General features: G+C 36.2%; 1 protein-coding gene across 1 annotated transcript in view; it reads left to right on the forward strand.

The window, feature by feature from the left end:
- The window catches only part of hob (bridge-like lipid transfer protein family member hobbit), an 844,941-nt gene that overhangs the window by 404,148 nt on the left and 416,362 nt on the right, over window positions 1-24,431 (forward strand). The window contains exons 24-25 of the mRNA XM_090409957.1: window positions 8,566-8,625; window positions 16,369-16,462. Of these exons, the coding sequence (XP_090266083.1) occupies window positions 8,566-8,625; window positions 16,369-16,462 (154 nt within the window). The remainder of the gene's footprint in view (window positions 1-8,565; window positions 8,626-16,368; window positions 16,463-24,431) is intronic.

The following is a 24,431-nucleotide window of genomic DNA, read 5'->3' on the forward strand; positions in this document are numbered from 1 at the left end:
ATGACAATCAAAGAAAAGGAGGAGTAGCTATAGTATTCAACACAAAATACGAGGCTAATCTTCGTGAATGGCAGACAGTCTCAAGTAGAGTGATTTGGGCAAATATGAGAATGGGGAACTGGACAATGAGACTTATTTGTGCCTATGGTCCCACAGAAGGTTCTACTAAGGTAGAAGTGGAGGAATTTTTTGAGGCTTTAGAAAAGCCACTGACACAATGAAAAAGGAAAAGTTGGTCCTTGTTGGGGATCTAAATAGCAGAGTAGGAAATGATTGTGCGACATGCAAAAATATTTTGGGAAAATTTGGAGAAAAGAGCAAAGCTAATAATAATGACAAATATCTGTTGGATTTCTGCCCAGGACTGGTTATTACTAACACCATGTTCCAACATAAAAATGTGCACAAATTCACATGAAGAGAAGAGGCAAGGAATAAGAAAAGTCTCATTGACTATGTTATTGTTGATAGTGATGTTTTCTTCCTGGTGCAGGACACCAGAGTGTACAGAGGATTTGAAATTGGATGTGATCACTATTTAGTCTTGAGCAGGATAAAATTGAATTTCATATTGAAAAGAATAACATGTAAGAAAGTTTTAAAGCGAATAAAAGTTGAGCAGTTCTCAGATGTGAACTGTAGACTAAAATACACAAAGATTATTGAAGAAAAAATGAAAGAGTTTGAGAACAGGAATCAAACCTTGGAGATTCAGAGGCAAGCCTTGAAGAAATCCCTAATGGATTCAGCTAGAGAGACATGTGGTGAAGTTGTCTGCAAGGATAGAAAAATCAGAACTCCATGGTGGACACTGGAAGTTAAAAAGGCAGCAAAGGAAAAGCAGAAAGCATATCAAAAGTTCCTGCAAATAAGTCAACTTTTGCTCTTAGAGAAATGCAAGAATACTAAACACTGTGTAAAACTAGCTAAACAAAAGTCATACGAGGACTTTGGCAAGAACATAGAAAATAAATATCAAGAAGGTGGCAAAATATTCTGGAGGTTGTTGAAGAAGCTTAGGAATTCAGGAAAGAGTGCTGTAAAAGGAGTAAGAGATGATAAAGGCGACATGAAAATGGGAGAAAAAGATATCCTTGAAGTATGGACTAATTACTTTGAAAAATTACAAATGAAACAAGCCGTGATAGCACAGTGGTAAAAAAACCACTCAACAGGCATACAGTCAAGGATTATTACTTGAAGTAGAAAAAGCCATCAAAGGCTTGAAATGTAGAAAGGCAGCAGGATTAGATGATATTCGACCAGAAATGCTGAAGTATGGTGGTATAAGAGTCTTACAGTGGCTGCACTGCATAGTTCAGAAAGCCTGGACAGAAGGACGAATTCCCGATGGTTGGAGTAAAGCTCTCATAATACCCATATATATAAAAAGGGAAATAAAACTGAATGTGAGAATTACAGAGGTATTTCCCTACTGAGTGTTCCTGGTAAGATCTATGCAAGTATACTTGAGAAACGGTTGAGAAGAATTGTGGAAGAAAAGCTTGGTGAAGAACAAGCTGGATTCAGGTCAAATAGAGGCTGTCCGGATCAGATCTTCACTTTACGACAAATAGTGGAGAAAGCATGGGAATATAACAAAGATCTGTATTTAAGGTTTGTCGATTTGGAAAAGGCATATCACAAGGTGCCAAGAGAGAAGCTATTCAATACGCTACAGCTATATGGTATCAATGAGGCGTTATATCAAGCAATACTTAGTCTTTATTTGAATTGTAAGTCAGCAGTTAGAATTCAAGGAAGTACAGGAAGCTGGTTTAATGTTAAATCTGGTGTGAGACAAGGATGTACATTATCCCCTGTGTTATTCATTATTTATATGGATCACATTATGAAGGAAAGTGGTATTAAACTTGATATTAAAATTGGAGATGTTAATATCAGCTCTTTGCTTTATGCGGATGATGTTGTACTTCTAAATAAATCCACTAGAAGTCTGCAAGATTCTCTGACTAAATTGAATAACTGTTGTAATAGATATGGTATGAAGGTCAGCAATAAAAAGACAAAGACAATGAAAATAGGCAGAATCATTGAAAAATCAACTGCATTGTGAATGGAGAACCTGTGGAACAAATAAAACATTTCAGCTACTTAGGCATGATTTTTAGTGAAGATGGTAAATTACGTATAGAAATAGACAACAGAATCAGCAAAGCTGGTATGGTGGGAAGTCAATTGAATAAATTCATATGGAATAAGAGAGAAATTAGTCGGAACACTAAATTAGCTGTATACAAGGCAGTGTTCAAACCAGTTTTAACTTATGGATCTGAGAACTGGGTCAGAAGTAAAACACTTGACCAAAGACTAGAGACTGCAGATATTAGAGTCCTGAGAAAGATTAGAGGCGTGAACAGATGGCATCAATGGTAATATCATATTTAAAACGAGGATATTAGGAAAGAACTTGACATTGTCAGCATCCAGGAATGTGTTAGCAGAACTAATCTCAGGTGGTATGGTAACTTAAACAGAATGGGCGAAGAAAGATTAGCAAAACAAATGTTCTCTGCCAGGTTGGCAGCAAAACGACCCTGAATAAGACCAAGATGTAGGTGGATTGATAAGGTACAAAGTGCCTTAGATGATAGAAATATAAGATCTGATAATGTTGGAGTCTTGACAAGTAACAGACTGATTTGGAGGAAAATTGTAAAAAGGAAGTTAGTAGTGATGTAATTTTTTTCATGTAATACTATCATATCCTATACACCCCTTGAGGGTACATGGCAGGAATTTGATGATGATGATGAGATTGATAATTAAAGAAAAGACTGGAATAAATTTCAGAAAATGTAAATAGATTAAAAGGAACTAAACATTGTGTATAACTAAGGGTTATAGTAGATTCAATTACTATAAAAATACAAATGTAGGCAATTTACTTACTGATCTCTTCTGTGAGGGACTGGTTGAGTCTTCCATGTTTCCACAACAACTTCCAGGAGTCTCGGTTTCTTGTGTGACTGGTGCGCTGTCTATATGTTTGTAATCCAGAGTTGACCTTTATTGATGTTATTCTTTTAGTTCTTGAACTTCCTTTTTTTTTTCTTTTTGTTTTTTTTTGATGTTGCAAGGTTGGGTAACCTTTTTGATGGCATTCTCTCGACATGTCCATACCATTGAAGTTGTCATCTTTTGATCTTTTCTATTAATTGTAGGCAATACAGTTGCTAAAAAATTGATTAACTGTATCTATGAAGGCACTCATATAATTAAGATATAATATATAACATTTGAAGTAATTTCCTATAATATGCATTTAAAATAAGTTAGCATTATTTAGTCCCTTGAGGTAGTCTCTTGATCTTTTTCTAAAAGTGCATCCTGATATTATAGACTTTATTTCATAGGAAGTTTATCATAGCTGCTTGTTGCTAATTGCTCAAAAGATTTGTGAAAAATTTCTTTGTTTGCCTTAGGAACTACTAGCACGTTCCAGATACGATATATACCATTCTTTACATTGTATATAGAAAAATTTACAATGTTGATTCTTACATATAATTGTTTAGATAGTTTCTGTAATGGCAAAATGTTAAAAATGGCAAATATTCTATTTTGCATTCAAGTCAAAGGAAGAAGATTGTTGTAGTAATCGCCATCCCAACAGGTTATACCATATTGCAGCGAATACTTTACCCATGAATAGTATAAGCATCTTCAAAATGCTAAATTAACAAATTTTTTAGCATAACATATTCTGTTAATTATGAACCTCAGCATAATTTTTTAAGTGAGAAATGTGAGTTCCATTTCAAGTTGCTGTTGATATGGATGCCCAAAGACATTTCATACAAAATCATTTCAGTAATATTTTGCAGACTGGAGATGCCATTGAACAGCATTGAAATTTGAACTGAGACCATGCATATTTGTGAAGTGAATTTGAAAAGTTCTGTGAAGTTTGCTATTGACTGCATGCACTTCACACATTCCCTGTGCAGTGTTTGAGTTCAAGCTTTTACACTAGTTATTAGTAGCATTTGATTTTCACACCAACCCAAGGCAAAAAACTTTCTACACACACACACACACACACACACATATATATATAGTTTATTGTTAATGTATGCTTCATTTCAATTTTGATGCCTTTCTTTCAGTTGTTTTTGTTCCTGTAGGTAAGATTGACCAGGCTCATACATGGGGGGGGGGGGGGGCTGTTATGAACATGGATCTGTTCTTCAGCATTTCGTAAGTCCCTTTTACCAATTGTTTCATCAATTGATAAGGCAATCAGGGTGTGAAGCTTACTGAAATTTTCAACAGCAGGTACATTGTCATCAAGACATTGATCATGGATAGCTTCTAGCTTTCTTTCTGTTGCATTGATTTTGTAGAAGAAAATCTCTTCAAGCATAGTATGGTGCTTTTCCAGGCTGCCAATGTGTTTTCTAAGGTTTAAGAACTGTTTTACTGTTCTTAAATTGGCTGGCTGAGATTAGTCAGAAGTTTGAGTGCCAATTTATCATGCATGCAAGAATGAAAATTGCATAGAAGGTTCCTTTTCTATTCTGTTATATCCAGCTCTTTTAGCTACAATACTTCAGAAGGTCTGTCTACTGTAGCAAGACCTAAAGTGAGGAGTCATCACTTGTCCTTGCTTTCATCTTTCATTCATTCAGCAGGCATATAATTGTATCTCTATTACATTGTGAACTGGTGCTTTGTATGGCTGATATTAAAACTGAGGAAGTCTTTTTTTGAGAGGTTCAAGGTACTTATGGGTTGGTCTATAGATTTTTAGTTCTCTGAGATCTATTGCTATATATTCATTTGGTATGGAAGTTGACTTGACAAAAAGTGACTTAAAAGTGATAAAATAAGAGTACAATTTCTAGGCAACATAATCCCCATTTTGTCCATTTCTGTTTTGTTCAGAAAATACAAACAGGAATAGCCTTACCTGTTTTGTGTTTTCTTATTTGTAGTGTAATTTGCAAGTCTTCAAATCCAGTGTTAATAGGTTCTTTCTACTCAACTTTGTCTATCACTATACTGGTATACTAATGTTCATTATTTTTGATTCACTGATGTTCATCAGAAATAAATAATAAAAAATAAACTCCCTTTTTTTACATAGGTTACAAAACATAATTATGCCATGTATGGGTGCATGATTATGGAGAAAGAAGGAATCTGTTGAGTTTTTTGAAAGCTGAAAGTTGTATTCATTTGGGAAAATAGTATGACAGAAGGCTATTCCAAGAACAGAAGAAGAAATAGGTAGAATGTTAAAAAATGGATTAGAAACTAGCAAAAAATTTTAGAGATCAACTGTGTATGGATGTTGACCAGTTTCTGCTCATGTTCTTATGTGGCTATTTCAGTGAAGCAGCACCCTGTGTTGCTAAATAAATAAATAAAAAATATAAAAAAAAAAAAATATATATATATATATATATATATATAAATAAGAGAGAGAGAAATCCTCTAATGCCTCCAATAGAAAGCATCTATTAAGGATAGCATTGGATAGTCTTATGGAGTTTTTTTGATGTACCGCAATAGATGTGACCACATTTTTGAGCCTGAGGAGGATATGGATGTGAACTATATGCTTGTGCCAAAAATGACTAAATGGAAGTAAATCAGAAAAGAAAATGTGATCTTGACTGAAGATCAGAATATTATAAAAATAAGGGGGAAAAGGGCATGAGACAGGACCAGGTTTGGTATCATTGAAATTTGCTACATTTTCTTCACTTTCACATGAAAATACTGAGAAAATCAGCATCTAGGCACTTGTATAATTTGAGCTCTGCAAGGTTTCTCAAAGGAAGAAGAATGATGATTGGCATCAGCAAAACTATGGATTAGGATATGAGATTAAAGAAAGAAAGTCATTTCTTGAAAGCACAACGCCATATGGTATCCTGGCAATGATAGATGGAAGCTTAGTAAGAAAGCCTGTATTGCAGATTCGGTCAGATGTCTTGGAAATATCAAGCATGATCCACAAGTTTCTCAGAAGTTTTCATGGCTTTGTCCAAAGATGAGTAACATTTTCAAGAAAGTCTGCTGCAGAGTAGGAGTGATGATATGATTGAGATTTAAACTGTTGAGAGGCAGTTACAGGGTAGACATTGGAGAGTTCTTTCACTTGGTGGAACAGCGGGAAGGAGCGATGACAAGGGGCCATCCCTGGAAGTTACGAAAGGAGGCTGTGTGCAAGAAGGTGAGGAGTGGTTTCTTTGTGTGGAGGGTGGTTGAACCTTGGAATGCATTGCATGCGAGAGTGGTTGGAGCAGGAACTGTCAATGGATTCAATTGTGGTATGATAAACTTTGTGTTTCCTAAAAACAACCTCCCACGATGAGTCTTTTGATAATAATAATATTGTTGATCACTAGTTATTTGGGGGCTTCCAGGTCTGGTTGGCTGAGTGGTTAGTGTACCCACCCTCCAACCAACAGGGTGTGGGTTCGAATCTCACTTCTGGCATGGATGTTTTTGATTGTCTTTAGATGGGTGATGAATTTCATCACTCGGTGTGTAACCACCACCCTGCTTATTGGACGCCTTGAAATGGCTTGAAAAAAGTTCCATGTTTGGTCTCTAGAGCACATAGTTTCCAGACTACAAAAAAAAATGTACCATAGGTTTGCTAATAACCTTTTGTGGGTGGTGTAAAAAAGAAAGGGGGGAATAGTGAAGAGTTTGTTAATGACCTTCTTCATAACTTTTTAAAGTGTTTAGATGAGGGAATGGAACATTAGTTTCATGGCTGATTTTTATCTCACTGTAAAGGCTTGATTCCAGATGAGTATAACAACTTGTATAGCCAGTACAGCATGAATGTTAGTTGGAGTGATTCCATTTTCACCAGAAGACATAGTATATAGGTTATTGTGGATTTTTCTTATTTCTTTCTGATAAAACACTAGTGTAGTCATGCAATGAGTTTCTGATAAAGTGGGAGGTGATTTATCTTAGTTGTTTATATTGATGCTAAGAAGTTAGCCTTATCTTGAAGGTAATGTTAGCATGGTATGATCTGAATATGAGAGAGAAATAGAAATATTGAAGTGCAGCAGTTGTATCCATCAGTCTGGGTACCATTATGGGCTCTAATGCAAACAGAATGAGAAGCTCTGAATTTTTATATTGGAGGTGTGGCATACTTGTTGGAGAACCAGGGCTTGGATAAGAGTTGGTGGTGGGGGAAGGGTTGAGTTGAGTAGAGTTAATAAATAAAAGCTCGCATCTCAGCAAGAATAAGTTCATTTATGTAATCAGAAAAGGTTCTTGGATCAGTATCATGGAAGAATTTCTCACTATTTGGGTAATTACTACATCTGATCAAATTTCAGGGTGATCAGAGGGCAGCATGACTATTACAATTATGAGAATAGTAGAGACAGCAGATGAAAACAGCAAAGTGAGGCAAGGAAATCTTGAGCCAAAGCAGACTATGCAGAGAAGCCAAGTGTTAATAATAATCTTAGGCATGGAATGTCAAAACTAACAATATGTTCCACCCTTTTTACAGAAGGTAGTTAAGATAGGTGCAGTGGACTGTGGTTGTAAAGGAATAAAGGAGCAAGTTAAGATACATGGAAATGATGGAATGGTGTGCATCATAAATGTTTATGCTGAGGTCCCAGATGTTGGTGAAGTAGATGTGAAAATTTTTTATGGAAATTTTTGCTGTTTCTTGGAGGGGTGGCGATATTTTTGTTAATTTTTTGATATTTTGTTGATCTTCATGGAATAATCTGCATTATTATTTATCATGGTATCCTTCCTGGTTGATGATTTAAGAAGATTAAAAAGTAGATAGCAGGCTGTAGGTGAAAGACTTGTAGAAGTGTTTTATGTACTACATGCCGTTTATATAGCAGAAGACCCAGAATCCAGGCATGGCCTAAACAGTGCCTGCTGTGTACTGCTGTTCTCAAATTCAGTGGGCAAAAATGGCAAAGTAATTAGTAGGATTATTTGCCAGCTGGCCAGAAACCCTCCTGACATGATGTAGTACTGTCATGTCACTTCCATACTAATGGCTAGCCTGTGGAACTGCTTTAATGCTGACTCTTGCTCTTATGTCAAGACTATCACTCTTGCTCCATACATGAAGAGGAAAGGAGGGCAGAAACCCTACTCTGGTGATTAAAAAAAAAAAAAAAAAAACCAGCACTTCACACTTCCAATAAGTAGTGCATTGGTTCTTCAACAGTTTCCACTAGCGGTCCAGTTGGCATTCCCTTCAACTAGGAAAAATATGATTTTTGGGAAGCAGTACTACTCACCTCACCTGATCCACATTTGAGGAAACTAAGGCCATATCACAGGAAGGTGGGGTTGACCTATACAACTAACATAAATTGTAGTTAAAAGTAAAATTAGGTGTGTTGATTTCTTTCAATGGTATGCTAGTTAATAATGTATCTCTCAATTTAACTCATAAAATCTTTATTGACTCATGATTATCATTCATTTCTGGTTCTTAGTCATCTGTTATTAACATAATATTGGCTATTCAAATGCAGGTGTTTTTTTTTTTTTTTTCCTTTCTCTCTTTCTCTATGCTACTAGATGTTCAAGTTAGAAATATCTGATGATCCATTTGAAGTGAAATTAAGAGATAATTTTGAGGTAAGATTTATTTATTTATTTCATTTAATGCAATATACAAGTCACATGCAAAATATACATAAATATATGTTCCAGTGAAACCTTAGATGTATGGTTCTAGCTAAGGTGCAGACTTATTATTACACAGGATCAATATTCCATGTCTTAGAATATTAACATTTTATTTTTTAATTAAAATTTAGCATTTTTAATTTTTATAAAATTGTCAGAAGTAACAGAAAATATCCTAACTTTACAGAACTAAAAATTGCATTGTTTTTCTTCATGCTCTGATTTATTTGTAGGGCAAGGAATAGGAGATTAGGAGGAATGTGCGTTGTTTTGGTACATATAACAGGATTTTGTTTTGTTAAAAATGTTATGGAAACATGAGTCTGACTGGTGATAGAGCCTGACTCTTTGAATTTTAAAGAAGTGGCTATGGAAATTTTCAGCAGTAAAAAATTAAAAATAAGCAGTCACTTGTTAAATTGTTTATTCAAAAATATGTAATTCATGTTTACAAGAAGTTTTAAAAAATAACAACCTTGGTCTCAGTAACCAATGTACGGCATGTGCAGCTCTCGCCAATTAATTAGGACTGTCTTTTATACTGGCTAATGTATCCAGAATGTGGCCAAGTAGTGTATGTCGTGATTCTGCTTTTCTCTAGGATGTTAGCTTTTTTATCCATCTCCCATACAAAAATCCAAAAAAGTTGTAGAAACCTATATTTTGGCTAATGGCAATCTAGCAATAATCACAGAATTAGCTAACCAGGCCTGATTTGTCATCTAGAAAAATTCATCAGCATGCATTTTCACTGTTGGCTCCATAAAAATATAAGAAAAGAATCACTGTACTTAAAAATATGGAGGAGTCCATTATGTTGGGAGTACATATGATACTGATTAGACAAAGTCATGTCATTTGACAATTTGTCTTGCAAAAATTGTCATCACCTGTAAGAATGGCTTTTGAAAACTAGTACACCAGTAAACTGATTGCTGAGAATGCTACACCACACGCTTTATACTACACCTCACAGAAGTGTGAGGATTTGTTTTTGATTGTTGATATGATATTGAGTGTTTTTGACAATATATAGATTTTAAAAAAATCTATGTCAGTGAGCAAACCATATTGATGCATCCATCACATGCAACATATTGAACCAGGGCATGATATCAGTTTCATTGTGCTGGATATTATGCAGCTGCATATTCTTATTTATTACTATTGGAACTTTATAACATTGTTTTTTTTTTTGTTGTTGTTTTTGTTTTTTTTAAATTCAACAAGCCACAGTGCTGTCACTTTTTTCATTTTACACCACAGGTCATATTAAGTTTTTTTTACTCCCCCCCCCCCCCCCTCAAAAGACATCTTCGATAAGCTTTCAAAGTTATGTTTATTCCTCCTTACTTACTGTGTTCAGGTGAATAGTGAACACCATTACAGCAAAGTCACTCACCATAGCAGACTAGCAGGGAAAAAAAAAAGTGTTTTGAGGGACTTTTCAATAAGAACAAGGCTTTATAACAATTGACTTAAACCTAAGCCAGCTTTCCTTCCAGTTTTATTTACAAGTCCACAGTATCTGTTAAAATATATCAATAAATCAAAATCTGGCATTCATAATGTTCAAAATTCAAAACTTGCATATCAAGTATTTATGCTTATTTATTCATCAGCATATTATGTTGAGAGTGCATATGATACTGTTTAAACAAAGTCATATTATTTGGCAAATAGGATTACATCATTCTGGTTCCTCATGTTTTGGTCACTACTTTTAGTCATGCCAGATACTACTCCTGCATCCAAACAGTTCTGAAACATTGCCAAAGATCAAAAGCAAATCTCTTGATACAATAAACAAGATGAATTTCCTCTTAGTACACAACATACTTTCTAGAGTCTGTTTTCACTGCAGACACCATTATGACAAGTTTATTGTAACAAACTACTGAAAAGTCCTAGCCAAATTATCATATTCAAAATGTTGTTCTAGAGAAATTTTCTATAGCAGACATCTTCTATAACAAACTGTTTTTATCATATCAGAATAACTTTTTTTTATTTAGGTGATAGAAATTTCTTGCCCATTTTGGGGATAGGCTGGTTGGTATTTTCCAAGTTAAAGAGTGGATACTAGCAGTATAGTGGTTATAAGAAAAGCACGAATAGGGGAATAGCTCTGCAATAGACATTCTGTGAATATGTTCCTATAAGTTCACTATATTGAGAACTTGACTTGGCCAGAAATTATCACCAAGACCTGGTTGACAAAAAATGATATAGTTACAGGGATATTTTATTTTCAGAAAGAATAGAGGGAATGGAAAAGGAGTATTATTGATGATGGAAGAACTTCAACTAACAAGAATAGAAGAATGTATGAAATATTTCCTATTCCACCTTTAATGAGAGAATAAGGAAAATCTTGAGCTAATTAGACATCAAAATATTCTGTCCCTCTCCAGCTGGATGTCTCACATCCAGCCTATCTACAGAGAGAAAGGGGGGGGGGGGGGAAATCATCTACTCCTGATACCATTCTCTTCTAGAACAATGTGATAAGCTTTGACAATTACCTTTTCATTCTTCTGAGGTTGCCTTACTAATTAGCAGTTACCAGGATGGAGTTTGCTTCAACTGTGCCACAAGAGAGAGCTCCTGAAGATTTGACTACTTCTGATCAGTGCTAAGGAGAGATTTTGGAGAATTCTAGGTAGTTGTTCTAAAATTAACTGATTAGCTAAAATTACCTGATTAACTGATCATATATGGCACAAGTCTCTGTGGTTATCTTCCTTCTACACCCTGAAATCAGGTATCTCTAGTTTTCTCTTCAGTCGTCTATTGTGAAAGAGTGGATCAATAGATTTTTTTTTATTATTATTTTTTATCTTCTCCACCAATACCAGAGCAACTCAAGTTGTGTTCTGTTGTCTGCTGCTCATCATCATCAAATTCCTGATAAGTAACCTCAAGAGGCATATTGAATTTTCCTTTTTTCCTAGCATCAAATACCTGTTTTGGTGGAACTATCCTTTTTCCATTTTGTTTAAGTGACTATCACCTAAGATTAGCCCTACTCATATAGTTTTGAATGTTAATGATATGAAGTTACTATATAATTTTTGCAAGAGTAACTGTGAGTCCAAGTGAATGTTAAGTTTTTGGTATGGATCAGATCGACTTGGCAAGAAATTATCACTGAGACTTGGTTGAAAGAAAATGATATAATTACAGGGATATTGTATTTTCAGAGAGATGGAATGGAAGAGGATGTTAGATCTGAAATAGACTACGTCAAACTTTACTTGATGTCACCACTCCAGAATCTAACAATTAATAAAAAAAAACATACATGCATACTTATCTTTTAGCAGCATAAATATGTTTTTGTTTATAACAACTTCCTATATGATAAACTGTGAACTTTGTGAATTTTAAAGTTTTATATCTAGGTGTCTAGCATGAATGTAAGTCAGAAAAATGGGCAAAATAAGAGAGGAATTATTAATGAAATATTGTAAATGAAAGAATGCGTACTATTCAACAACACAGAGCAAAGATCACCCTAAATACTGTAAGATCAGGGTAAGCACCTGCAGGCATCACATCTTAGAAGGCATCATGACGCATATGTTCCCCGAAACAAGAAGTCCCGTATGTTAATCGGTGAAGTCACCCAAACAGAGACCAATGGGCAAGACGATGAGATATTTCAAACTCGGAAAGGTGGCGCTCTAGGAGAGCGAATAAAACCTGCGACACGGAAGTAAATGACCCCCGTTTTTTCTTGTTCCTGAGTTTCTCTCCGTGTGCTCCGAGAGTTCTTCGCGGTTCAGCTCTCATTTCTGAGGGCTGACTTACGATAGGGTTTGGTATGACACCACAGTAGAGTTTCAGCAAGACTAACTGCAGGCCGTGGTGAGAAGATCATCGACGTAAAAACCTAAGCAGAAGGATAGCGTCCAGCCCACGCGAGCACGTGTAACCCACGTGGCAACAAGGTCGAGTCAACCAGATTCGAAACAAAGAACGAAGGACGGCAGAAAACCGAAGAAAGAGAATAGATAAGTACTCTCACTTGTTCTAGCCCCTTTTTGAGAATTGACTAACATTTAAGAGAACACAATCTAAGATTTGTATTAAAAGAAAGAGTGAAGAATTAAGATCTGTGTAAATGGCTATGTTTTCTTGAAGCGAACTTTATGGACTTTCAACCAGATAGAGAGATTCTGTCATGTTTTTCCCGAGAGAGGTTATATAATGTGTTAAAGTACCTTAAATGTCAAAAAATGAGTTGTAATCATAAATGTAATATGTATTGAGTTATTGAATTTACTGATACTTTGAAGTAAAGTACTAAAATTATTTAAGACTGAGAGAGTGAATGAAAGGTAGAGGTTTAACATTAGATTTGATGATCAATTTAACTTGTATGGCATTACTAATTGAATTTAATAAATGTTTTGATTCTTTAATTATATGTGTTTCTGATCATGATGACTGACCCTGACCCTTCATGAAATATTGAACCTAAGAAAGTGTGTGTGTGTGCGGGAATACCCCAATTGAAAGTAAGGGCACGACTGCAAATAAGAGTAAAATTATGCCAGACAACCAAGGTTTCTAGGAATTTAATTTATATTGTTAGTAGCACCTGATATTCTATAATTAACCTAAAGGCAGTGTCTATCTCTAACTTTAAGGCTCAGGTTGGCACAGTAAAAAAATAAATTTGCCTGAGTGACCAGGATAATTTATAGAATTCAGGGAACAGGTAAACTTCTGGTGGCCCTTAAAGGTTAAGCTACATAAGAAGGAGCATAAGAGAAGCGAGACATAAGGCTAAGCTTATTATTAATGTGGATTGCATAACAATGACGCAACCTACTTAACGTAAGGACACATGCGATAGAACGTGATGCTGCGACTGTAATAAGAAAGGCTAAAGTTAAACAAGTTTTCCCGATATATCACTGAGAGAGATACAAGATACACACAATATAGAAAGGAAGGGACACCAAAAAGGAGTATTACTGATGATGGAAGAACTTCAACTAACAAGAATGAAAATAAAGGAGGAGTTTAGATCTGAAGGAGAGAGTTCTTGTGAGGATATCTGGTGTTAGATGCCAATAGTACAAAATATATTGTTGTTTGCTGCTTTAGATTGTGGTGGGGAGGGGTATAGCTCAGAGAAAAATGTGAATGCCATGCTTTGGCAGAATACACAGTGAGTGCAGGCCAACCTTTTATAATGGGGGGAGGATCTTAGCTGTGGGGATATAGAATGGAAAGAGGAAAAGACACATGACAAGATGGAAATGGAATTCGTATTTATTTATTAAGGGATAATCACCTAAAACAGCATGAGATGGACTGGCTCATAAGAATGTTAGATCTGATAATAGCATCAGAAGATGTATCCATAACCATGGCAGCTGCTCTGCTTCCAACGAGGATAAACAACCACACAGTTTTGTTCTCAGAGGTTGATAAACATGTGAAATTCTTCAAGAAAGGGTTTATATGGAACTACAAAGCTAGTGATTATGACAAATTTAGGAGGCATCTTGGAGCAGCACCTTAGCATAAGAAGCTACAAGGAAAAAATGTCATTAATGCATGGAAAGTGGTCAGGGATTGTTTGAGAGAAGCGGTATCAGATTCCATATCCGATCAAAATTTGTTTAAGTCTTAGCTCTGGTTAGGTTCCATGGGAAAGTGGAAAGAGGGTAAGATAGTTCCATTACAGAAATTACAGAAAGGTCACTCCAATGCAGAAGTAGCAAATTACAGACTAATTAGTATGTCAGGAGTAATGATTAAAGCATCAGAAAAAGATTATTAAAGGTAAAATTCAGGAATGGGTAGATAGAATATGACACTCTAAGGTGGGCAGCAAAACTGTAAAAGTTAGGCCCAACTTTAGTTTTTTATATGTGTATATATATAAATATATTCCATGTGGTATTCTGTTATTTTGTGACTGGAATTGGATAGAGGAAAAATGACTACACCATGATATTGCTGGACTTCACAAAATAACAGAATACCACATGGAATGCATAAGTTGGAGCAACTGAGAAGGGATGCTAGTGGTATGGATGGTTTTTGGGGTGGGGGGGTTGAGATGCTGACAGACAGATAGCAAAAAGAAGTATATTGTGGAATGGAAATGAGGGTGAATAGTGGACTACCTCAAGCTTCTGTACTAGGGCCACTACCCTTTAATTTCCATATTAATGATATAGGGGATGTTTTAAGGGCGGGGGGATATGCAATTGTTGAGGATGATTTTAATAAATTTGCAATATGAGCAAAGGATAATAGTGGTCACTTTAATGTGTTAAAGTGTATACACTGAAAGATGAACAGATTTATACACTTTGTATGACATTGAGGGTACTGGATTGCAAGAAATTGACAAGGCTAGTGATTTGGGGTGATAGTGGAGAGAGAGAGTTGAAGTTTATAAGGCTTATTGCAAAAGTTGATGGAATTGCTCAGAGGGTTACTTAGATGTTAAACAACACATTGACAAGTTAAGATAATTAGATTAATATTATTATTTCTCTTTATAAAGTTATAATTCGCTCATATCTTGACTGCACACACCTGTTTATTTTTTGGGGGGAGATTAGAAAGTGATGGAAAGGATCCAGAGACGAGTAATCGGTCTGGTATGTGGACTGTTCCCTATAAGGATAGATTGAAGGTGTGTAGATTGCAGAATTTAGTTGACAGGCAGAAGAGAGGGAACATAATAAAAACTTGTAACATGAAATACATAGTTCAGTTACAAACTTACTGGAATCAAGTTCTCATCATCCTACTTGTTTATCTGAACATCCTACCTCATCCTCGTGTCACTTGCATGCATACTGGGCTGATGTGTTATAGGTTTAGGATTCTCACATGTAGGGATTGTATTATTATTAAATATATTATTATTATTATTACGTGACACCTCCAGGGAGTCCAGAGACTCATCGAGGGAGGACGCTTACTCTACATCTTTCTGTCTCCACCACTCTGTCTACCAACTACACCAATGCCATCTACCGTCCGCCACCACCACTAGTATTTCCACAGAAAATCACAAACATCCATGTGGGTTTCGAACCCACAGCCTTTGACTGGAGAGCAGATATGCTAACCACTTGGCCAACCAGGCAGGATATATATATATATCCTGCCTGGTTGGCCATCCATACAAAAATCACATATTAGAATTTAAAATTAGAAAACCTCTGCAGCAGATATTACTTACAAACCAAACACTAATAAGTTAGCTTGTTTTAAATAATCAAAATACTTGACACCACTGAAGAACAAAATAGATTACATCCAGTGAAATTATAATATAACCAAATTCAGTAAATAACATCATTCTCAAAAGAAGCCATTTCTTGCATAGGCTTAGAAGCAACCATCCAGAATATACCAAATTTAAATAAATATATAATGAACCAAATGGCCAAAATGTTATAATAGCTGTTAATTTTTTTCCTCTCTCAGTTAATAAATATAAGCCTTCATCTGATTTGGTATTTGTACCAAATCAGTTGTTTTGGTATAAAGTAATCAACTAATAAGTTATCAACTAATAAATAGTTCTTAACTGATAAGGACCTATTAATTGATCATTGAAGTATCAACTAATAAGTTTTTATTTTACTGTATTTTGCACAAAATAAATATTTACCGAATTTTAATTTATTCTTTGATATTCTTTCTTAGTTGCTAGAAGATGAATATCATGAAAGTCTAAAAAGAAAGAGGATATTAGATGAAAAAATTGAAAAACTCAGGCGTACACATTTGCTTTTGCCTTGTAAGTAAACTTTGAAGAGAAGTACTTATGTTTAATGAGTAACATAGTAAAATAAAAAAATAAGCCGTTTATATTTGTCTCTTACATGCATAGATTATTGTTAACCTATAAACTTCTTGAATGTACCATCAAATGTTCTATAGGACATTATGATAATACTACATGATTAAATTTGCATAATTACTGGCTTACTTAACAACTCCAAATTAATCTTATTTGTCAAGTTTTAAATTTGGTCACATCTGACATTTTTCTTCTGGTCTTTTTCCTGTCATTTTGGTGTCAAACAACTGTTTCGCAAGCCTTTCTTCTCCCATTCTAGTTTAATTGATCGTTCACTTAAGATTAACTTTGGTCATACATGCTTGAATTCTAACATTGTTTCTTTCTAATACCTTCATTTTTAATATGAGTCTGCCATTGATACCAGCTGTTTACTATCCTAATTTTTCTAAACACAATTTGTGTGTATAGTCTTTAGAAATACATAGATTTTTCTAAGTTTAATCATGTTTAGAGTAAATGTTTTTAGCATTGTACATTTTTCAGTTCTTTCAAGGGTGGTTTAAAACATAGCTAATTATCATTTTTGATAAATTTATTTTTAATTTGTATTTAATGAAACTGATTCCTTCAATTAAACATAAGCTATTTTATGATACTTTAACATGCAAAATAAGAATCTTCTTCTTCTGCAGCTTCTCCCACTTTAGTGGGGTCACTGTTTGTTATTAGTCTCCTCCACACCTTCCTGTCTTGGGCTGCCACCACATCCAAGTTCTTCATCTTCAAGTCCTCTTCTACCAGCTCCCTCCATCTCTTCTTTGGCTGCCCATGCTTCCGCTTTCCTTGCACATCCATCTGCATGACTCTTCTTCCCACATATTCGTCCTCCCTCCTCATCACATGACCAAACCATCTCAACCTTGCCTCATGTATTTTTGCTCCTAAGTTCGTAACTTTCACTGTTCCCCTGACATAGTCATTTCTCAGATGATCCTTTCTGGTCACACCGCACATCCACCAAAGCATTCTCATCTCTGCTACTTCCATCCTGCTAATGTTATTTTTCCTCAGGGCCACAGTTTCTATAGCATATGTCATAGCTGGCCTCACTACTGTCCTATAAATTTTGCCTTTCAGATTGATTGGCACCCTCTTATCGCATAACACTCCAGCCATCTCCCTCCAGTTCCTCCAACCTGCTTGTATCCTGCATCCCACGTCCTTCTCAGCTCCTCCATCTTCTTCCACTGTTGAACATAAGTATCTAAAGTCTCTCACCTTCCTGATGACATTTCCTTCCAGCTCCAGATCTGTCTCCTGGCCACCGCCCACTGCGCAACACATATACTCTGTCTTACTTCTGCTCAGTCTCATACCTCTCTCTTCCAGTACTTTTCTCCATCTTTCCAGTTTAATTTCCGCTTCTTCTCTTGAATCTACACACAGCAAGATGTCATCTGCATACAACATTGTCCAGGGTGCATCTTCTCTCACCTCCTCTGTTACCACCTCCATCACAATATTAAACAGAAACGGACTTAATGCTGACCCTTGATGCAAGCCAACAGTTACTTGAAAACTTTCTGTCTGTCCCAAACAGGTCCGAACACTTGTCTTCACATTTCTGTACATTTCCTAGACCAACCTGACATATTTCTCCGGCACCTTCTTCTCCCTCAGACACCTCCAGACTTCTTGCCTTGGCACTCTATCGTATGCTTTCTCCAGATCAATAAATACCAGATGTAGCTCCCTTTGTTTCTCTCAATATTTTTCCATCATCTGTTGTTGATCTACCAGGCATGAAGCCAAATTGTTCCTTTGCAATCTCCACTTCCTCCCTCAATCTACCATCAAGAACCCTTTCTAGGATCTTCATTGTGTGGGACATCAACTTTATTCCTCTGTAATTTTTACATTTTTACAGTCTTGTGCATCCCCTTTACCCTTGTAGATGGGAATAAGAGTACTCTCCCTCCATTCCTCGGGTATATTTTCCTGTTGGCAAACTTTCATGAACAGGTCCCACAGCAGTCAAATGTAGTCAATTTGTGAGCTGTTGTTACCACTTCTAAATGTTACCAAATGTTCTTCCCTCTTGAAGAAAAACGAGTTCACAATTGCCAGATCAAACGCTACTGCAAAGTCCACAACCCTCTCTCCTTCCTGGTTCATCATTCCCACTTTATAGCCACCATGCACCCTTACACAGTCTCTATTCTGTCTTCCTATGTGCCCGTTCAAGTCTCCTCCGACAATCACCATCTCATTTTCTTCCAATTCCCTCATTTCTTCATCTAACAAGTTCCAGAACTCATCTTTTTCCTCTGCTGTACAACCAACTTGCAGGGCATATACATATAATATGACCACCCGCTCTTCTCCAAGACCCAATTTCATTCGCATGATCCTGTCGTTCCTTCTACCCACGTCCAGTACTTCACCCTTCATTCTGCCACACACCATAATTCCTACACCATTTCATAAATTCCCTCTTCCCCCAGTGCCTTCCATGCCTCCACTGGAATTCTGTCGGGGCCCATCGCTTTTCCATTCCTCATCCTCTTCATGGCCTCCGTCTCTTCCATTCTACTGATGTTCTGCACCATCCCCTCAAAAGGCTGCCCATCTCCTCTGTGAGTCCTTGCATTTTCCTCATTTAAAAGTCCCTCAAAGTATATTTTCCATCCATTTCTTATGTCCACATCCCTCAATAATACTCTTCCTTCAGCATCTTTGATCTGCCTCACATGTAAGATGTCCTTAGTTGCTTTATTTCTACATTTCGCTAGTTGGTAAATTTTTCTCTGTCCTTCCTTTGTTTCTAATAGATCATACAGATCTTGATATGCCATGGCCTTCGCCTGTGCCACAACTCTCTTGGCTTCTTGCTTTCTCTCTTTGTACACCTCTCTGTCCTCTTCCACTCTTGACTCATCCCACTTCTGCTTTGCCTTCCTCTTAGCTGTCACTGCCACTTGTTCATCATTATTCCACCACCAACCATCCCTCTGCTCTCTAATCTTTCCAGATGTCTCACCAAGCACCTCGATTGCACAGCTCAGGATTACTTTTGAATTATGTTTCCACCAATCTTGTACACTTTCCAGTCCATCCGAAATCCTCTCTAACACTCTCTCCCTAAAACGATTCCTCACACTCTCATCTTTTAAGCGAAACCACTTAATTGTCTTCATCCCATGGCAACCAGAAGTTCTTATCTTCGATCTTATTTTAAAGTCTGCGCACAGCAGTCAGTGTTGTTGTGCTACTTGATCTGTTGGAATTACTTTACAATTTGTCACAACCTTAAGATGTTTTCTTCTAGTCAAAATGTAGTCAATTTGTGAGCTGTTGTTACCACTTCTAAATGTTATCAAATGTTCTTCCCTCTTGAAGAAAAACGAGTTCACAATTGCCAGATCAAACGCTACTGCAAAGTCCACAACCCTCTCTCCTTCCTGGTTCATCATTCCCACTCCGTGGCCACCATGCACCCTTTCACAGTCTCTATTCTGTCTTCCTATGTGCCCGTTCAAGTCTCCTCCGACAAACACCATCTCATTTTCTTCCAATTCCCTCATTTCTTCATCTAACACATTCCAGAACTCATCTTTTTCCTCTGCTGTACAACCAACTTGCAGGGCATATACATATAATATGACCACCCGCTCTTCTCCAAGACCCAATTTCATTCGCATGAACCTGTCGTTCCTTCTACCCACATCCAGTACTTCACCCTTCATTCTGCCACACACCACAATTCCTACACCATTTCTGTTGCGAGTGGGAACACAATGTTGGAAGCATGACTGGAAGGGGAAGAGAGGTGGCAGACATGAGGAAGTTCCTCTTCCTCATCATGTCTGCCCCCTCTCTTCCCCTTCCAGTCATGCTTCCAACATTCAGTGTTCCCACTCGCAACATCCTCTCCACCTGCTGGGCTCGCTTCTTTAACCGCACCTGCCCTTGATGCGGTAGCGCTCGTCCACTTCTCCCAGCTGTAGGGCGATGTGGCTGCGCGTCGCTTAAGGGGTACGCCCTAGCCCTTATATCATTTATGCAAAATAAGAATACATTCCTTGAATATAAATCTGAGCAAATTGCCTTATTGATATATAGAGTCATTGTGCTTGTTATAGAAAAATAACTGCAGCAGATATTACCTACAAACCAAACACTAAAAAGTTAGCTTGTTTTAAATAATTTTAAAATAGTTCTATTAAAAATACTATTAAAAACTAGTAAAAATATTTTTAATAGTTCTTTTCGCTATACCCTTTGATATCTATTTGGTCTAGCTACTCACTGATGAAGCCTCAAAAAAAGGCTGAAACCGGTCTGGGTAGTGAACCTCCCACCATAATGTAATAACAGCATACATTTCCTAGGAAATGTGTTACGTTATGGAAAATACCAAGAATAGCGATCAAAACTTTACCGCCTTTGCTGCGAGTTGCCCGAGATTGTACTATGTACTAGGACTATTTGCATTAGCTCATGCTAGTAATCGCCGATACTTTTATAGTTTACTTTATTCGGCATGAAACTCTGATTCAATCTTTGAGTTTCTTATTCGGTTTTAAAACAATGTGGGATTTAATATCCCCTTAATTTAAATAATGTTTATATCGCCGAAATGAAGCCTATTGGCTCTTTATATTTAAGTAACTTAATGGTTGCACCTTTTTGACAACTCATATAGCAGAGTATATAAGTTCTTTTTGCTATACCCTTTGGTATCTATTTGGTCTAGCTACTCACTGATGAAGCCTCAAAAAAGGCTGAAACCAATCTGGGTAGTGATCTCCCACCATAATGTAATAACAGCATACATTTTCTAGGAAATGTGTTTTTAAATTATGGAAAATACCATGGATCCTTTGCTGCGAGTTGTCCGAGATTGTACTACGTACTAGGACTACTTGCATTAGCTCATGCTAGTAATTGCCGATACTTTTATAGTTTACTATATTCGGCATGAAACTCTCTGATTTCAATCTTTGAGTTTCTTATTCGGTTTTACAACAATGTGGGATTTAATATCCCCTTAATTTAAATAATGTTTATATTGCCGAAATGAAGCCTATTGTCTCTTTATATTTAAGAAAAATAACTTATTTAATCTGTTTCATCACAATAAAGTAGTTAACATTGCTTAAGTCTTAGGTCTGGTGAAGTACCTAGGAAATGTAAGGAAGGAAGGCAAAATAATATTATTGCATAAAGAAGGCTCCAAAACTGTGGTAGTAAAGTTATTGGAAAGTTGGTCAAAGACAGAATTCGCAGATGGGTGGATAAGAATATGATGCGCTGTGGGGTCAGAATGGCTGATAGATCATGCCTTAGTAATTTACAAAATTTCTACAATAGAGTGATGGGCAAGTTGGATAAAGTGAATGACTGCATGCTGATACCTCAGGATTTTGAGAGGGTGTTTGACAGAATACTATGTTGAACTCTTTTATACAAATTGGAACAAATGGGAATCAATGTGAATTCATTTTGATTTACCATTTTAAGTGAAATTAAAACTTGTGTGGCAGTTGCATCCACATGTTACACATTTTCCCTCAGGTAGTCTGTCATTCACTGTCTACTTGCAAACCCACTCATACCAGGAATACATACATACTAACTCATTTTCTAAATTATGGAATTTACAACCGTGTTATAACTAACTCTTTTTATTATCCCGACGTTTCTATCTTCATATCAAGATCGTCATCTGGAGTATACATAAATATACAAGATAAGCTGCGTTACATTACAAACCATAAGCTAGAGAAACAATGATTTGATCACATATTATTCTACTTGTATGACCTCTAGTGAAAAAAAAAAAATTATAAATTACATCAAGCTAGATTGAATTTAAGATAACATGAATAAACATTTTTTCTTATAGATAGTTTTCTTTCAGTAACAGTGATGTCCTATTTTTAGTATTACAATTGTTATTTTTGATTTAGGATCATGGATTTACTACAGTTCCTGTTTATAGTTTCATAGAGAGGAAGGTTCCGTCGGTCGAATATATGCCTTCCATATATATGTGATTTTTAGACCTTCATTGTTGTTCAGATTGGGGGTGGTTGATAATGATCTCACAGGCTTCCTTAAATTTGTGTTCAGGGCGGGATTCGAAAGGCAAGCTTCACCATAACTATTATATTTAATGAGTCATTTATGTTCTTTTTGTCTGATAGGAATTGTGCATCCTGTTTCTCCTATATGTGGTTGTTACAGGGGCAATGAATATGGTATACTCCAGGGTGGGTTAGCAGGGGGGGGGGTGAATCTTTGGATGAGTTGAGTAAGCTTTTTAATTTTGCAGGAGATTTAAAGGTGACGTTGAGGTTATATTTTTGTAGTACTCTGTTTATTTTATCTGATGTCCCTTTAATGTAGGGAATGGTTATAGTTTTGTTGTAGTCTGGTTTGTCTTTGTTTTTTTATTGAGGTCTTGTAGAGAATTTTGTTAATAGTGTTTTGGCTGTATCCATTGTTTTGAAAAGTATTGCTAATCACTTTAAATTCTTCTTTCAGTGCCTGTTCACTGGAGCAGATTTTCAGAACCCTGTTTTTTGTGTATTGATGACACATAGTTTTTGTGTTGGGTGGTGGTAGGAATTTATATGTATGTATTGGCAAGTATGGGTTGGTTTCCGGTAAACAGTGAAGGAAAGATTTCCCGAAGGAAGACGTGTGACAAGTGTATCTAGAAACAAGAGTGTGTTATGTTTTTCAATCTCAATTGTGAACTGTATGCATTTGTGTTGTTTGTTTAGGTGGCTAAGGAATGTGCCTAGTGTCTGGCGACCATGGGACCAGATTGCGAAAACATAGTCAACTTATCTAAGCCAGACTTTGGGTTTTAAAGGGGAGGAACCTAAAGCAAGTTGCTTAAAATGTTCCAGATGATGATCTTGGAACATTTCAATGAAGATTGAAATGTCAGGATAATAAAAAGAGTTAGTTATAACACGGTTGTAAATTCCATAATTTCGAAAATGAATGCTGATCACCGCGTAACATTAAAAGAAAGGATACATACTAACTCTTTCCACCACCCTTCACAAAAACTTTGAGTCCTTAACAAATCTATAACAGTTTGCTCTAATAAGGAAGTCCTTAATCAAGAATTGATAAACTTTATTTAAATCATGCTGCAGGATATCTGCATCATCTTAATCAACTATTTCTCTCCCCAGTTTTGCATCATCAGCAAATAACTGAATACCCTCTCTTAAATCTTTCCCTTTGTCATTGATATACAAATTAAAGAGTAGTGGCTCCAGTACTGCACCTTGAATATTCCACTAGTTAGTCACCATCATTCTCCTAGACTCCACTTCACCAAATACTCTCTCTCTGGTGTCTGTCTGTCAGCCATCCCCTTGCTATAAAATTATGCAAAACTGGGCAAAGCAATAGTTGATTAAGCTGATGTAGATATCCTGCAGGATGATTTAAATAAATTGACATATCATTCCCAACCCTCCAGTAATGTAATGGATTAGTAGCATTATTAAGCAGAGTTGAAAAAAAGTATAGTAATAATAATAAATACATAAAAAAAAAAAAAGAAATCATTAAAGAAACTTATAGAAAAAGAATCGCCAAACACATGAGCAGTGCAGAGCATATTCAAGCAGGGTGACCAACAAAGCAAAATCAGATTATGGGAGGAAATCAGCTGAGCAGGCCAAAGGAATTCCCAAATGTCTTTCACTATGTGATGGGTAAAAGAAAGAATGATGATGAGAGGGGTGTTTTAATGAATATGGATGACAGGGAGATTGACAGAAGTAGAAGAAATATTTGAATTACCAAGTGATCACTTTGCAAGGGTGCATCATCCAGCTGGAAATAATACAATGACCGATCTCACAGGAACTGTTATGAGAATAGTGGTAGGTGAACTGGAAGGGTTTGAGATATTAAAAAATCACAATGTGAA

The sequence above is a fragment of the Typopeltis vanoorti genome, chromosome 20, assembly GCF_054136105.1.
Source record: "Typopeltis vanoorti isolate ZY-2024b chromosome 20, IOZ_Tvanoo_1.0, whole genome shotgun sequence".
NCBI lineage: Eukaryota > Metazoa > Arthropoda > Arachnida > Uropygi > Thelyphonidae > Typopeltis > Typopeltis vanoorti.